Source organism: Capra hircus, chromosome 5 (assembly GCF_001704415.2).
Source record: "Capra hircus breed San Clemente chromosome 5, ASM170441v1, whole genome shotgun sequence".
Classification (NCBI taxonomy): Eukaryota; Metazoa; Chordata; class Mammalia; order Artiodactyla; family Bovidae; genus Capra; species Capra hircus.
In genome coordinates, this window is record NC_030812.1 from 27,335,289 (window position 1) to 27,349,831 (window position 14,543).

General features: G+C 45.7%; 1 protein-coding gene across 1 annotated transcript; it reads right to left on the minus strand.

Annotated features, from left to right (window-relative positions):
- On the minus strand, positions 1,722–6,370 carry LOC108636094 (keratin, type II cuticular Hb1-like). Its single transcript, XM_018049021.1, has 5 exons — positions 6,347–6,370; positions 5,625–5,729; positions 3,444–3,664; positions 2,442–2,469; positions 1,722–1,952 (listed from the first exon to the last, which is right to left on the minus strand). Exons 1-5 carry the CDS (start codon positions 6,368–6,370, stop codon positions 1,722–1,724), a joined length of 609 nt encoding a protein of 202 aa, XP_017904510.1.

Below are 14,543 nucleotides of genomic sequence, written 5' to 3' on the forward strand. Positions count from 1 at the left end.
TTGACATGATCAGCATGGCAGAAGTGGGAGAAACCTGACTTTGAATATCAGAAAATCTCATCACTTCCCAGCAAAATGCAGGGAACATAAAATCCACCTGAAAAAAGTGTGCGGAGGAGCGGCTCTGCTTTCAGGCAGCTGCTTTGCATTGGGTGTGTTGGTCAGAATGTTTATACCATTGGTGTTGGTCAGAAAGGATTAAGGGGGCTGATCGTGAGTCCAGTGGGGCCCCGTTCCCTGTTCCTCAGGTGGATGGCAGGCTGCCAGCCAAGTTCTGGTCCCATTCCTCTTGCATGAGACTGCTCTGTTTATCCAGGAGGTAGGCCTTTTGGGTACCTGTTCTCTGGGCAGGAACTCAGAAAACACAGCAGACCTTCTGGTACTAGCAAACCTTAAAAGGTAAACCTGGGCCTCTGACCAATGACTCACCTTAGCCCCACCCAGGGACATAGAAAGCAGGGACCACTGTCCGCCAGATAGGTCAGTGATGTAATCCTTTGTGCAACAGAAAAGAATGTGAGCTCCTTGAATGGAGGCTTCTCTCAGGCCTGTGTGGCAAGGAAAGAACCCAGAAACCCAGCCTTTCTCAGGCCACCCCCACTGCCACAAACTGGCTACCTTCTGCACCCTCTCTCAAAAGTGCCTTGTGAAAATGCAGACCAAACTGCACCAGAGACCTGGAAGTAGCCAAACTGGAATTTCTGATTCCAAAGCTCATGTTTTCCTCCCCTGTGGTATGTTGTTCCCAGCCCACGGTCAGATGATTTGTTCATTTAAAGCCTGGACCACCCAGCTGTGTCCATGTCCTCCAGCCCTAGTCTGCCAGGGTCATTTTCCCCTGCACCTGTCCTCAAGTGCTCACACCAGGGCGGTAGAGTGGGGCTCACCTTCAACCCCATCACTGTATTTCTTTCTGCTCCATTTCCTGGTTTAAGGCCTGCCCCCACCCACCACCACCAGACCATTGCCCAGGACTAGAGTGCCTTGCCCACCAAGCACTATGCCTGACCCTCAGTGGCCATTCGGCACTTATAGCCTGAGTGGATCAATGAATGCAGTTCTCAGCAACTCTGGCAAGATTAGCTGCCTGCGGACCCCAGGATGGGAATCAGTCCACCATCATGCATGAATCAACCCCTTCTTTCCCTTTCACTGGGTTTTCCTGGTAGCTCCAGGGGCCCTCACACACACATGCACACACACACACTCACACACACACGCACACACACACACCACACAGAACATCCCCAACCCTCAAGATCCTGGTCCTCTGATATCACCATCAACTGAAGTCATATGGACCCACACACCCAAAGTGGGGTTGCTTCCTGGTAATGTCTCTCCTTTTCTTTTCCCTCCCCCAAATCCAGCCAGCTTTGTCTTTGCTCTGGGGATAGAGAGCCTGAAGAATCTAGGCACAAACAGCAGGAAGACTCCAACTGCCACATAACTTTTTATTGCAGAGGAGGAGTCCCAGGAAAAGAAGGGGATGGGGCAGTTCAGAGGGGAGGGGTGCTGGATCCAGGGAAGACAAATACCATGCTTCCCAGTGGCACAGCGTCCAGCCTATGCCCACACTGGGGACGGCTCTACCATGGTCCAGTAAACCACGTTCAAAGACTTTATACCCTAGGGTGGGGGACAAGAGGGGGAGGTAAGACGAGGGTCGGCACCGTGGGAGCGGGCATCTGAGACACAGGTCCAAGTCACTGAGGAGGAAGCTAGGGTTCCTTGACTTCTCCGGAGTAGCGCAGGAAGGACTCAGCATCCGCGTGAGCCGCTGCAGCGTAAACCCTCGACACAGCCTGGGGAGCCGCAGAGCGCACAGCCGCCGCCAGGGGCGCTCGTCTCCACGGCGCTGGGACCCGCTCTGAGCGGCAGCAGTGCCTCAGGGACCGAGGCTGAGCCCGGCAGGCCGGTGGGAGCGCTTCCGAGGGCTGAGCGGAGAGCGGCTGTTGGAGGAAAAAACTTCAAGTCTCCCCTGCCCTTTCCGCCCCAGAAGACAGACATACAGATATAGAGATGCGCAGACACCTCCCCCTACCAGGAGACAGACGTGCAGACTCCTCAAAGTGACAGATACACAGACCCCATCCCCTAAGAAACAAACTCGGGAATGTCTCCCCCGGAAGTCAGCCCCAGATTCTCCCCGATGCGAGAATGAAACAGTCTTCCACCGGGATAACCCACAGACCTTCCTCCCACACCCCAGGACACATCAACAGATCCCTCGCCGAGGAGCAGACCACAGAACCCCTTTTCCCAATACACACAAACACCAAAAAACCACCCCCAAGAGGAAAAACAGCCCTCACAAATGGGAGACACACAGAGGAAGAGGCTCCCTACTTCCTTCCCAGAGAGGACACATACCCAGGGTGGGGAGGGGATAACATGTGGCCCCTCTCACCCCCAAGTTACTCTCTTATTTACTTACTGACATTTCCTGCCCCAAATCCCAGACCAAGCCTGCAGGGAGAAGGAGGGAGCAGGTGAGTGAATCCATCTACCAGGCAGAATACTCACCATTCTTCAAAACAAAGCACTTCTGGCCCTCTCCAGCCAGGCAGAAATCCTTCCATTCTGATAGCTACTTGGGTCGCTCAGATCCCCTCAGCGCTTTCAAGTAAAGACTCCTTCTGGACCTTTACACTCAACCCTTCCTGTCTTGCTGCTGCTGCTAAGTCTTAAATTCAAATAATTCTTTTACTGAAGAATTCTTAGAGAAGGGAGAAGGCGGAAGATCTACACTGTCTTTAGCCTAAACTTATCTTGAAATTAGACCCCATGATGGGGGCATTTTGAAGGCAGATCCCAGAGGAGATAGGTCAGTTGTCTGGAGAATATTGTTCAAGCCTCACCCAGTCGTTGAGACTCAGTTTCCTCATCTGTAAAATGGGGATAATAGAACCCCCTTCCCAAGAGTTTAAAGGAGACAATACATGCAGCTTGTCTGCTGCACGATGGGTTCCCATTCCTTCCCCTCAGCCTAGTGGGCCCAGCTGGAGCTGGAAGCCGTTGGGTCTCTACCTGCCTAATGTTAAAAGCCAGGCCCTATCTGTTGCCATAAACCCTTCCTCCCCCAGCCTGGAGGAGAGAGGAGCAGAGTTGAAGGCACCCACACCAGGGATCTTACTCCCCCTGGCTGGGCCTTGGTCCTTGCAGTTGTCTCAATAGACAAACTGGCTCCTGCTTTCTGATCCTGGGAGTGAAAGAGTCCCTCATCACGGGTGCTAAGGTTACTTGTTAGCTGGAACCCTTTGTCCAAAGGTCTGTGAGATGGAGGGAAAAAAACTGACTCCAGGAGAACAGATCCCTGGATACCCAGCTCACCTCTCCTCACCTTATCCCCCACCCCAGCTGGCGAGGACCCAGGCAGTATCCTCCCTTAACCTTCTCTACTCCTCGCCTAGACCACATCTGAAGCACCGCCTAGCCCTCACCTGCTCTCCTCGCCCTCCAGCAGCTTCCTGTAGATGGCGATCTCAAACTCCAGGCCCAGCTTGACGATCATGAGCTCCTGGTACTCACGCAGCTGCCGCACCATGTCCTGCTTGGCCTTCTGCAGGGCAGCTTCCAGCCAGACCAGCTTGCCCTTGGCGCTTCCTGAGGCACTTTCCTCCTGCAGAGAGGCTGGGTCCTTGCCTCTCTCTGGTTCACAGACCTGGGGGCAAAGGGAAGACCACAGACAGGAGGACATCCTCAGCCCCTCCCCACTCAAGGATCCAGACCTTTCTCCATAGCCGGAGGGCCAAAGAGAAGTTAGAGATCGTTAAGAGGAATGAGTGTGCCTGCTCTGAAATCTGTGTTTGTGTGTCTGCCCCACTCCCAGGGTGGAGGTTGGGGACCAGCCGTCTTAAGTGACTGAGAGCCTTTTGCATCTAGCATGTGTGTGTGCATGCTTGAGTCACATCCAACTCTTTGCAACCCTATGGACTGTAGCCCACCAGGCTCCTCTGTCCATGGGATTCTCCAGGCAAGAATACTGGAGTGGGTTGCCCTGCCCTCCTCCCGGGGGTCTTCCCAACCCAGGAGTTGAACCTGTGTCTTCCGCAGCTCCCACCTTGGCAGACTGGTTCTTTACCGCTGGCCCACCTGGGAAGCCCACATCTAGCATAGTGACACTTCCAAAATGAGCTGGGGTCTGGGACGCATCAAATGCACTTTAGCATGTCATTCTGGGGTTATTGTTTCATCAGGGAAATGAACAGGAAGAGCATCCTTTCCTGATAAGAGACTGGAATTTGTAGTCTCTAGGGAAAAAAATATAGATAATAAAGGCCTGCCTTGGTGAGGCATACTTGCTGCTTAGGGACCCAGTCAGGGAATCAGAGCAGCTGAGGCTGCTGGGAGACTGCCAACAATGGGACCACCCAGCCACCACTCTGTCACCCCTGGAACCTGAACAGTTTGTCCCTCCTCAAAGTCAGGGGTTCCTGCAGAAGGGAGAACCCCCACGAATATCCTGCAGAGCCTGAGACACTTGTCTCTGCAGAAAATGAGAACTGACTGGAAGCAGAACCTCTTCCCTTTGCAGGGTGGAGCATGGGCCAGGGCAGGAGCTTGACCAAGAGGGCAGCTGAGAGGAAAGAGGAGCAGGTGAGAGGGAGCGAGGTGGGGAGAAAGAGGGCATTCATGTGGGAACCTTCTCTTTCTGGAGCCTAAAGCCTGAGAAACACAAGTGCCTACAGAGCCTGGCTGGAGACATCAAAAAGTATAGGCCAGGGACTTTGCTGGTGGTTCAGGGGTTAAGATTGCACTCCCAATGCCCAGGGCCTGGTTCCATCCCTGATCAGGGAACTAGGAATGCTGTAACTAAGACTGGGCACAGTGGGGGTGGGGGGAGGAGGGGAGAGGGAATAAAGGCCAAATGTCAAGTGTATATGGACAGTACCCAGTTCCACAAAGAAATATACACACTCTAATTTTCCTGAAATCACAAGGATGTCCTTCCTGTTTTCAGTCTTTCATTTCTTCACCTTAGATAGAGAGCTAGAGCCAGAGCCTAGTTGCATCTCTTTGACAAGGATGACAAGAGTATCAGCCAAAGTGAGGATAAATGGCAAAGATCCCTCTGCCCCAGTGTCAAAGGATGCAGTCTGGAGTGGTGGAGTCTGCAGCACGCGGCAGGAGCATGACCCCCATGTGAAGATGAAAGAGAAGACAGAGGCCTCTCTTCTCTCACCGGATGTTACTGTGTGAGACCAGTTTAACATTGCCAGATCTACATGTTTTTAGAGGGAATCCACGATACTGAATTTCTAGGTAAGAGAATCTTGCCATTTCTGAAGATGGGCTCAAATTTCACACTGTAGGACAATCACAAAACATACAGACTTAAAAATATATATATACATAAAAAATGATATGCAAACAAGCATCCATATGCATACATTTTCACCTGCATGTTAATTATTTATCCACATTAAAAAAAACCTCAAAGTCCTGGGCAAATGAAAGCATGGTATATACACACATAACCACACTCCTGTTTGCTCAGACAGTCACAAAGAGAAACTCTATCCAAAGGATGGGAGGGGGGGCGTCTAGTGTAGGATGCATCACCAGCATCACCACTCAGCTACCCCCACGCCGCCCCTCACCTGGCTCTCGGTGCCGTCCACCTCCACTGTCAGCCGCTGGATGGCCTGGTTCAGCCTGTTTAGCTCCTCCTTGCTGTGCCGCAGGTTCTGCGTGTGTTTCTGCACTGTTGCCTTTATCTCCTCGCACTGCGAGGTGGGGGCAGCCAAGCGGGGTGGGGGGGTTGATCAAGAAGATGAGGAAGCGGCAGGTGCACTCACTGGAGACCAGCAAGACCGTTCCAGCACCCACCCACCCACTTGCTATCACGGGCGGCTCATTTGCCTCCTCTGAGCCTCTGCTGCTCCATCTATAAGGTGGGAATGGTCATCCTTTCTATCCCCAGCGGTGGTTGAGAGAAGGAAGTGCACTTGGCTGGCACCATGGCACGTGGGCCACCAGGCTGTGGATGCCAAAGGTAGTGTGAACTCAGCCACAAAGGGTAGCAGTGCCGCAGTCTGTTGAGTCTTGGACTGACCACACAGAGCTGGCCCCAAGAATCAGGGTAGCTAACCCTAGGAAGTCTAGTCTTGTCCTTCACTACATAGGCTCATCTAAATGAATACAAAAGGCAGTTTAAAAAGATTCGACATTCCCGAATTTTAAAAATACTTTTTCAAATCTAAGAATATGAAGAAACTCTCCTAATTTGATGAAGGTTATTAATCAGTGACAAAAGATCCAGTTTCCAGCTACCTCCCCAAACCCAAGAACACTCTGGGACAACATTATGGGACGACAAGGGGCAAAATCAGTGGGCCTTTACCCTTCCTGCATCCCGTCTGTACATGCCAACATCTAAACAATTGGGTACGGTGACCGATGCTTTCACAGTGCCTTATACTCTCCAGTATTTTCCCTCCACCATCTCCCTGGGGCTCAGGACCACCTGTGAAGTAGGCCAGGGGGATGTTCCTGTCTCTGTTATCTTCCCTCAGGCAAGCTGATGCTCAGCCACCGTGCAAGAAGTAGAGACCCTGAGGGATATGACCGACCCTGCCAGTCAGTGACTGAGCCTGGCTGCATCTTAAGTCCACACACTTTGCTCTGCTCCCCAAGGAACAGATAAAGTCACGCAGGCCCTTCAACACAGAGAATAGGAACTGTCCACTCCAGCCCAGTGCAAATTTCCTTCCAAGGTATTGATAGATAGGGTGTGGGGAATGGATGGAAAGAGACTGTAAAACTTCATCTCCCACCAATCTCTGCCCTAGTCTTACTGCCCACACCCGCTCTCATCCCCAAAAGCTGAAGACAGCACGCAAGCTTGTGCCTGGCTGGGTCCAACAGATCTGGGTGGAGTTCAAGACTCCTCCTCCTGTGTGAAGTGATGAGCCGTATAGACAAGTCTCACCATGATGAGCAGAGCTGTTTTCTCCTCCAAGCCTCCTGTGGGCCCTGAAGCTCAGCTCTAGCCCAGAGAGCTCCTAGAATGCTCAGCTCTGAGGGACAAAGCCTCTTCTTCCTGGGGGCTCTGTGACCTCATCTTGTTGCATTTGCAGAGTTCTGATTGGGGGAGTGGTGGAAGGGGCCGTCCTGTGAGCCCAGAGGGGAACATGATAGTCTCTGAGCTGGAAAGGACCTGCAAAGAACAGGAGGAGGAGGAAGCGGGGTAGGGGAAGGAAAAGGACTTCAGTGGGGGGAAATGTGTGGAGCTGGGGAGTCTGGGCTTTGGGAGTGGGCAACAGGGAGCCACAGAAGGTGCTTGAAGAGGCCAGCAGCCTGGTGTACGTACAATGCAGTGTGGGAAGGCCTGTCTGGTAGCAATGCAGAAGACAGATAGCAGGGAGAGAGACTTTGCCTGGGAGTCCATTTCCACTAGTAGGTAGGAAATCTGGGGAAAGACAGGACTCCAAACTGAAGGAGTAACGGGGACCAGAGACCACAAGTTGATCGGCCTTTTCTTTTGTTTGATAAATTTCTCATACATGCAAGACTATATATAACATGGATTTAATGATTTAAATGGTGACATAATAAAACAAGCCCTTGTGTGCCCACCAGTACCTCCAAAGCCTGCTGTGGGACGGACCCTTCCTGCTTACAGCATCCTCTCCCTCTGACCCCATCCAGTCTCCAAGGTGACCACTATCGGGTTTCTGCGTTGAGCACCCCCTTGCGTTTTCTTTATTGTTGTATCATATGTGTATGAATCCCTAAGCAGCTGTTTTAGTTTCGCCTTCCTTTAAGACTTCTATAAATGGAATTACACGCAGGTTTCTATGACTTGCTTCTCCCTCCTCAACATTCTAATTGTGAGATGCAACCATTCTGAGGCATGTAGCTTAGTTTGTGTTGCAATGCTGTAGAGTATCCCAGTGTGATTATTGCTCCTAGGGGTATACACGTGTGTGCTTTTTTTTTTTTTTTGGTCATAGCAAACAATGCTGCTATGAACTTTGGGGTTTGTATTTGCTAGTGTACTTTGGCAAGAGTTTCTTTAGGGTACTGGCTGTCAAATTTTTTTTGTAGCCATCGCTCAAGTTATAAGAAATACATTTTAGGGACTTCCTTGGTGGTCCAGTGGTTAAAAATCTGTGTTGCAATGCAAGGAAGACAGATTCTATCCCGAGACAGGGAGCTAAGATGTCACATGCCACGGGAGCAGCTAAACCCAAGTGCTGCAATTACTGAGCCCACAGGCTCTGGAGCCCACGCACCACAGCCAAAGACCTGGCATGACTCAGCAATGATCCCATGTGCTGTAACTAAAACCCAACACAGCCAGTTAAATAAATAAAAATTAAACAAATTTAAAATATATCTATTTTATATCATGAATCGGTACCTATATACATATCCAACACATAAACTGAAATAAATTTTATGAAAAATTACTTCTACTATGAAGTGCCCTCTGATCCTCTAATCGATCACTTTAATGTTTCACTTTCAATTTATGGACCTAGGTTTTCAGTAAGGGCTCATGTTCAGGTTTTCATATGTTTTAGTTTTTTCACCAAGCCTTATGTTTAGGTTTCATTTCTTATACTGCTAAGTCACTGCAGTCGTGTCCGACTCTGTGTGACCCCATAGATAGCAGCCCACCAGGCTCCCCCGTCCCTGGGATTCTCCAGGCAAGAACACTGGAGTGGGTTGCCCTTTCCTTCTCCAATGCATGAAAGTGAAAAGTGAAAGTGAAGTCGCTCAGTCATGTCTGACTCTTAGCGACCCCATGGGCTACAGCCCACCAGGCTCCTCCATCCATAGGATTTTCCAGGCAAGAGTACTGGAGTGGGGTGCCCTTGCCTTCTCCGTCATTTCTTATAAATAGCATATTAATCTCATTATTTGTTAAATAATGTAATGAAATATCCATGAACTAACTTACTGACACAAGAACCCATTCTGTCCTCTCCCTCTCACTCTGGAGGTAACCACTTCCTTGAGTTTGTATCAATGTCACCTTGCTTTTTTTTTTTTTTAAAGTTTTATCACATACATTACATATATCTAAAAATATATCTGTAAGGTTTTCTTGTTTGTCTTTTAATAAAAAGGATATCAGTTACACAGGGCTTTCTTTTTTTTTTTTTTTTTTGTCTTTTAACTTTGTTTAGCTAGGATTCCTCCCCTAGCATTCATAGTATTCTATTGAGCGAATATACTATGCTTCTATGTTATTCTGTTTTTATTCTGTTTTATTTTTTCATTTTACAAAGTTGATTCTACAGCAGTTTTTCTAAATGACCCCTGATGCACATATGTGAGAATTTCTCTTTGATACACATCTAAGATCTAGGAGTGAAACTTGGGGACCTTAGGATGGTCAATGTTCAACATGACAAAACAAAAATTATCTGCCAAAGTTGGTGTAGTAACAATTTACACTTTGGTCAGCACTGTATGACTTCCCAGGTGGAGCTAGTGGTAAAGAATCTGCCTTCTGATGCAGGAGAATCAAGAGACACAGATTCAATCCCTGAGTTGGGAAGATCGCCTGGAGTGAAACATGGAAACCCACTCCAGTATTCTTGCCTGGAGAATCCCATGGACAGGGGAGCCTGGTGGGCTACAGTCCACCAGGGGGTCGCAAAGAGTCAGACACAGCTGGGTAACAGGCATGGTGTGGCATGACAGCACTGTGTGAAAGATTCATGCATTCTCCACATATCTTACTTTTCAACAATTTAATGGGGACTTCCCTGGTGGTCCAGTGACTAAGACTCCACGCTCCCGATGCCAGGGGACTGAGTTCAGTCCCTGGTCAGGGAACTAGATCCCACATACTGCAACTATGAGTTTTCATTCAGCAATTAAAGATCCCGTTTGCTGCAACTAAGACCCAGAACAGTCAATTACATAAATGAATATCTTAAAAAAAAAAACAATTAAATAGTATAATCAATCTTATTTTTGACCCTGCTTTGAATTTTCATGATTACTGTTAAGGTTGAATAGCTCTATAAATGTCTATTATCCATATGGATTTGCTTTCTTTTGACCATTTTTTCTATTGGATTGTTTGCCTTATTCCTATTGGATTACAGGTGTTCTTTATATTTCTAGATATTACTATTTTATCACTTATATGTGTCACAAATAGCACTTTCAAATTTATAGCTCATCTTTTTACTTTCTTTATGGCATATTTCTATCAATAAAAGTTCTTAATTTTAATGTAGTCTAACTTATCTTGCTTTTATATTAAGTACTCTGTGTGACCTGCTTAAAAGTCCTTTTCTATACCAAGATCGGAAAGGTGTTCTCCATTCTTTTTCTTCTTAGAGTTTTAAAGTTTTGCGTTTGACATGTATAATTTTAATTTGCTTGAAATTGGTTTTGTGTATCACAGAAGTCAGGGATCCAATTTCATTCTTTCCCATGTGGATAACCAATGTATAGTTCTTTCTCTGTTATTGATCTGTGGATCAAAGATATATATAGATATAGATATAAGGTATATTTAACTTTACATATTATATATAATTTTATTTATGTCATATTTATTTAATATATTTATATCATATATACACACAAGAATAAATTGACCAATGTAACAAAACAGAGAGCCCCCAAATTGATATATATTATATATATGTCATATATACATATATGATGCAATATATTATATAGTATGTCATAAGCATAAATAATGCAATACATATGTTTTATATATGTATGTATACAATACACATCAGTTTAAGGGCTCTCTATTTTGCCTCATTGGTCAATTTGTCTAACCTTGTATAGATACTGCACTGAATTTCTGTAGCGTTCTGAAAGGGCAAATATTCATTCTTTCTTTTACATCAGTGCCTTGACTCTTCTCAAACTTTTCTCTTCACCATAAATTTTAGAAACAGCTTGTTAAGTTTTATGTAAACCCTTGTTTGGGATTCAATTGTAGAGGCACTGATACTGTGAATCAATTTAAGGAGAATTAATGTCTCCTTTCAACAATGCTGTATCTCTTCATTTAGTTAGGTCTGCATTTTAACTTTCATTTCCTATAACATTTCATAAAATGTTTGTATTTCTCTAGGCATAGTTCTCTCACATATTTGTTAGGTTTATTTCTAAGTATCTTATGGGTTTTAAAGTCATTAGTTTATCCATTTTATTGGGAGATAATTTACATACAGTAAAATACACACATTTCAAGTGTACTGTTCAACAAGTTTTGATAGATGTTTGCCCTCATTCAACCATCACTGAATGAAGATAAACGACATTCCAGCAAGCATCTCAGTAGTTTCCTTCATACCCCCTTGCAGCAATCTTCCCACCTCATCCGAGACAACTACTGATCTAATTTTTAGCAATGGAAATTAGTATTGCCAGCTGGAGAACTTCCTATGAGTAGAAGCACACAGTATATACTCTGATTATTTTCACTTGGCATAATGTTTTTGAATCATCCATGTTGTTTCATGAATCAGTAGTTCATTCTTTTCTCTTGCTGAGTGATAATCATCACATGAATATATCTCTGCTTATCCATTCACCTATTAATAAAATGTTTTTATTGTTTCTACTTTGGGACTATTATGATTCAAGCTCCTAAGTAATTCATGTACAAGTCTCTGTGTGGACCTGTTTTCATTTCTTGTAGATAAATACCCAAGAGAGGAATTGCTGTGCCATTTGGCAAATGTATGTTTAAATTTATAAGAAATTGGCAAACTGTTTTCAGAGGTGACTATATCATTTTATCCTCCATGAAAGTTCCAGCTACTCCAGCTACTTGATGGTCAGTCTTTTAAATGGTTAGTCTAGTGGGTAAGTTTTCTTCTCATTGTGGTTTAATTTAGGTTTCTCTGATGACTAATAAGGATGAACAGCTTCTCACATACTTCAGTTCAGTTCAGTCGTTCAGTCGTGCCCAACTTTTTGCAACCCTATGAACTGCAGCATGCCAGCTTTCCCTGTCCATTACCAGCTCCTGGAGCCTACTCATCGTGTCAGTGAAGTCATCCAACCATCTCATCCTCTGTCGTCCCCTTCTCCTCCTGCCTTCAATCTTTCCCATAATCAGGGTCTTTTCCAATGAGTCAGTTCTTTGCATGAGGTGGCCAAAGTATTGGACATTTAGCTTCAGCATCAGCCCTTTCAATGAATATTCAGGACTGATTTCCTTTAGGATTGGCTGGTTGGATCTCCTTGCAGTCCAAGGGACTCTCAAGAGTCTTCTCCAACACCACAGTTCAAAAACATCAATTCTTCAGCATTCAGCTTTCTTTATAGTGCAACTCTCACATCCATTCATGACTACTGGAAAAACCGTACCTTTGACTAGATGGACCTTTGTTAGCAAAGTAATGTCTTTGCTTTTTAATGCACTGTCTAGGTTGGTCATAGCTTTTCTTCCAAGGAGCAAGTGTCTTTTAATTTCATGGCTGCAGTTACTACCTGCAAAAAAATAGTCTCTCACCGTTTCCATTGTTTCCTCATCTATTTGCCATGAAGTGATGGGGCCAGATGCCATGATCTTAGTTTTCTGAATGTTGAGTTTTAGCCAACTCTTTCACTCTCGTCTTTCATTTTCATCAAGAGGCTCTTTAGTTCTTCTTCACTTTCTGCCATAAGGGTGGTGTCATCTGTGTATCTGAGGTTATTGATATTTCTCCCAGCAATCTTGATTCTCACATACTTACTGAACCTTAATACATCTTTGTATTAGGTTTGTAAAGTGTCAATTGAAGTCTTTTACCCATTTTGATTGAGTTGTTTGTCTTCTTGTTACCAAACCCAAGTCTGACTACTCAATGCTCAAAAACTATTAAAGAAGCCAGGCTGATGGAAAGAAACTTTGCTTTATTTTGCATGCCAGCAAGCAAGGAGGCAGGATGGGGGTGGGGAAGGTGAACATCTGTCCAAAAGCTGACTCCCCCCACCATTGACAGGGGGCAAGAGCTTTTATAGACAGAAGGAGAGGGTTACATGCAGAAATAGCATGGTCAGCTCTGACAGTCATCTTGAGGTTGGTCATCAGTGGTCTGACCAGTGTCAACTTGACAGTTTTAGGTATAGTTTACCTTCAGTTCCATGTCAATTTGTTCTCATTTCCTTGAGGCCAATTCTTGGAATTACAGCAGCTTATGTCATGGCTACTGGAGAAGGCAATGGCACCCCACTCCAGTACTCTTGCCTGGAAAATCCCATGGACGGAGGAGCCTGGTAGGCTGCAGTCCATGGGGTCGTTACGAGTCGGACACAACTGAGTGACTTCACTTTCACTTTTCACTTTCATGCATTGGAGAAGGAAATGGCAACCCACTCCAGTGTTCTTGCCTGGAGAATCCCAGGGATGGGGGAGCCTGGTGGGCTGCTGTCTATGGGGTCGCACAGAGTCGGACACGACTGAAGCGACTTAGCAGCAGCAGCATGTCATGGCTACAGTCTGGTCATCATATAGTTAACTTCTTCCACCTGGAGAGGGTTTCGGTATCTGTAAGATGGTTCCTAGGATATGGCTCAGCATATTATCCGCAGTCCTTGAGAGGGAACTAAATGTCCCTGATTATGCTTAATGACTACATTATTATTATGTTGTCTCCTTTGATTGTTTTCCTTTGTTTCTGCATTTTCTGACTTCTCTGATTAAACTTATTCTTTGGCTAAAGTTTTTCCATGGACAAAATGCAGGCAGAGGACACGAGGGGGCAAGGACTATGGGGTCTTGTTCCATTTCATTCTTATTGAGAGCTGAGTTCTTTACATTTACATTTAATGTAATCGTTGATATGATTGCTTTTAAGTCAATAATTTTGTTGTCTGTTTCACATTTGTCTGGTATGGGTTTTTTTTTGTTTGTTCTCTAAAGTTTGTTTCCTGCCTTCTTTTGATTTAATCAAACATTTTTTTAATATTTCAAGATTATTTATTCTGTTGGCTTTTTAGCACTGGCTTTTTAAAAAATAATAAACACTGATTTTAGTGATTGCTCTAGAGCTAAAACTGACTGTGCATCCTTGGGTCTTCCCTGGTGGTTCAGTGGTTGGGACTCTGATTCCACCGGCAGGGCTGAGGTTCAGTCCCTGGTCGGGGAACCAAGATACTACCAGCCATGCAATGTGATGAAAAATAAAAAAGCATCCTTAATTTATCAAAGTCAATTAAGATCCCCTGGAGGAGGACATAGCAATCCTCTCTCCAGTACTCTTGCCTGGAGAATCCCATGGACAGAGAAGCCTAGTGGGCTGCAGTCCCTAGGGTCACAAAGAGTTGGACACAACTGAAGAATCTGAACACACACACTAGTCATCTTCCTGGGCATTAGGCTGATGTGAGATGCTTCTGTTCACCCCTCTTATGATAGCTTCTTGGTTCACATTTCATGATTTTTGATTACTTGTGAGCTTCCATTTGTTGTAACACTCTCTGGAAGAATTCCTAGAAGCCTGGGTTTGAATGGCATTCTTCTAGAAAGGATTTGTATTTGCTCTTGCCAGATTCAGAGGAGAACCACCAACCTGGGCTCATTTTAAACAATGTTCTCATGTATGGTACTGTGGGTATTT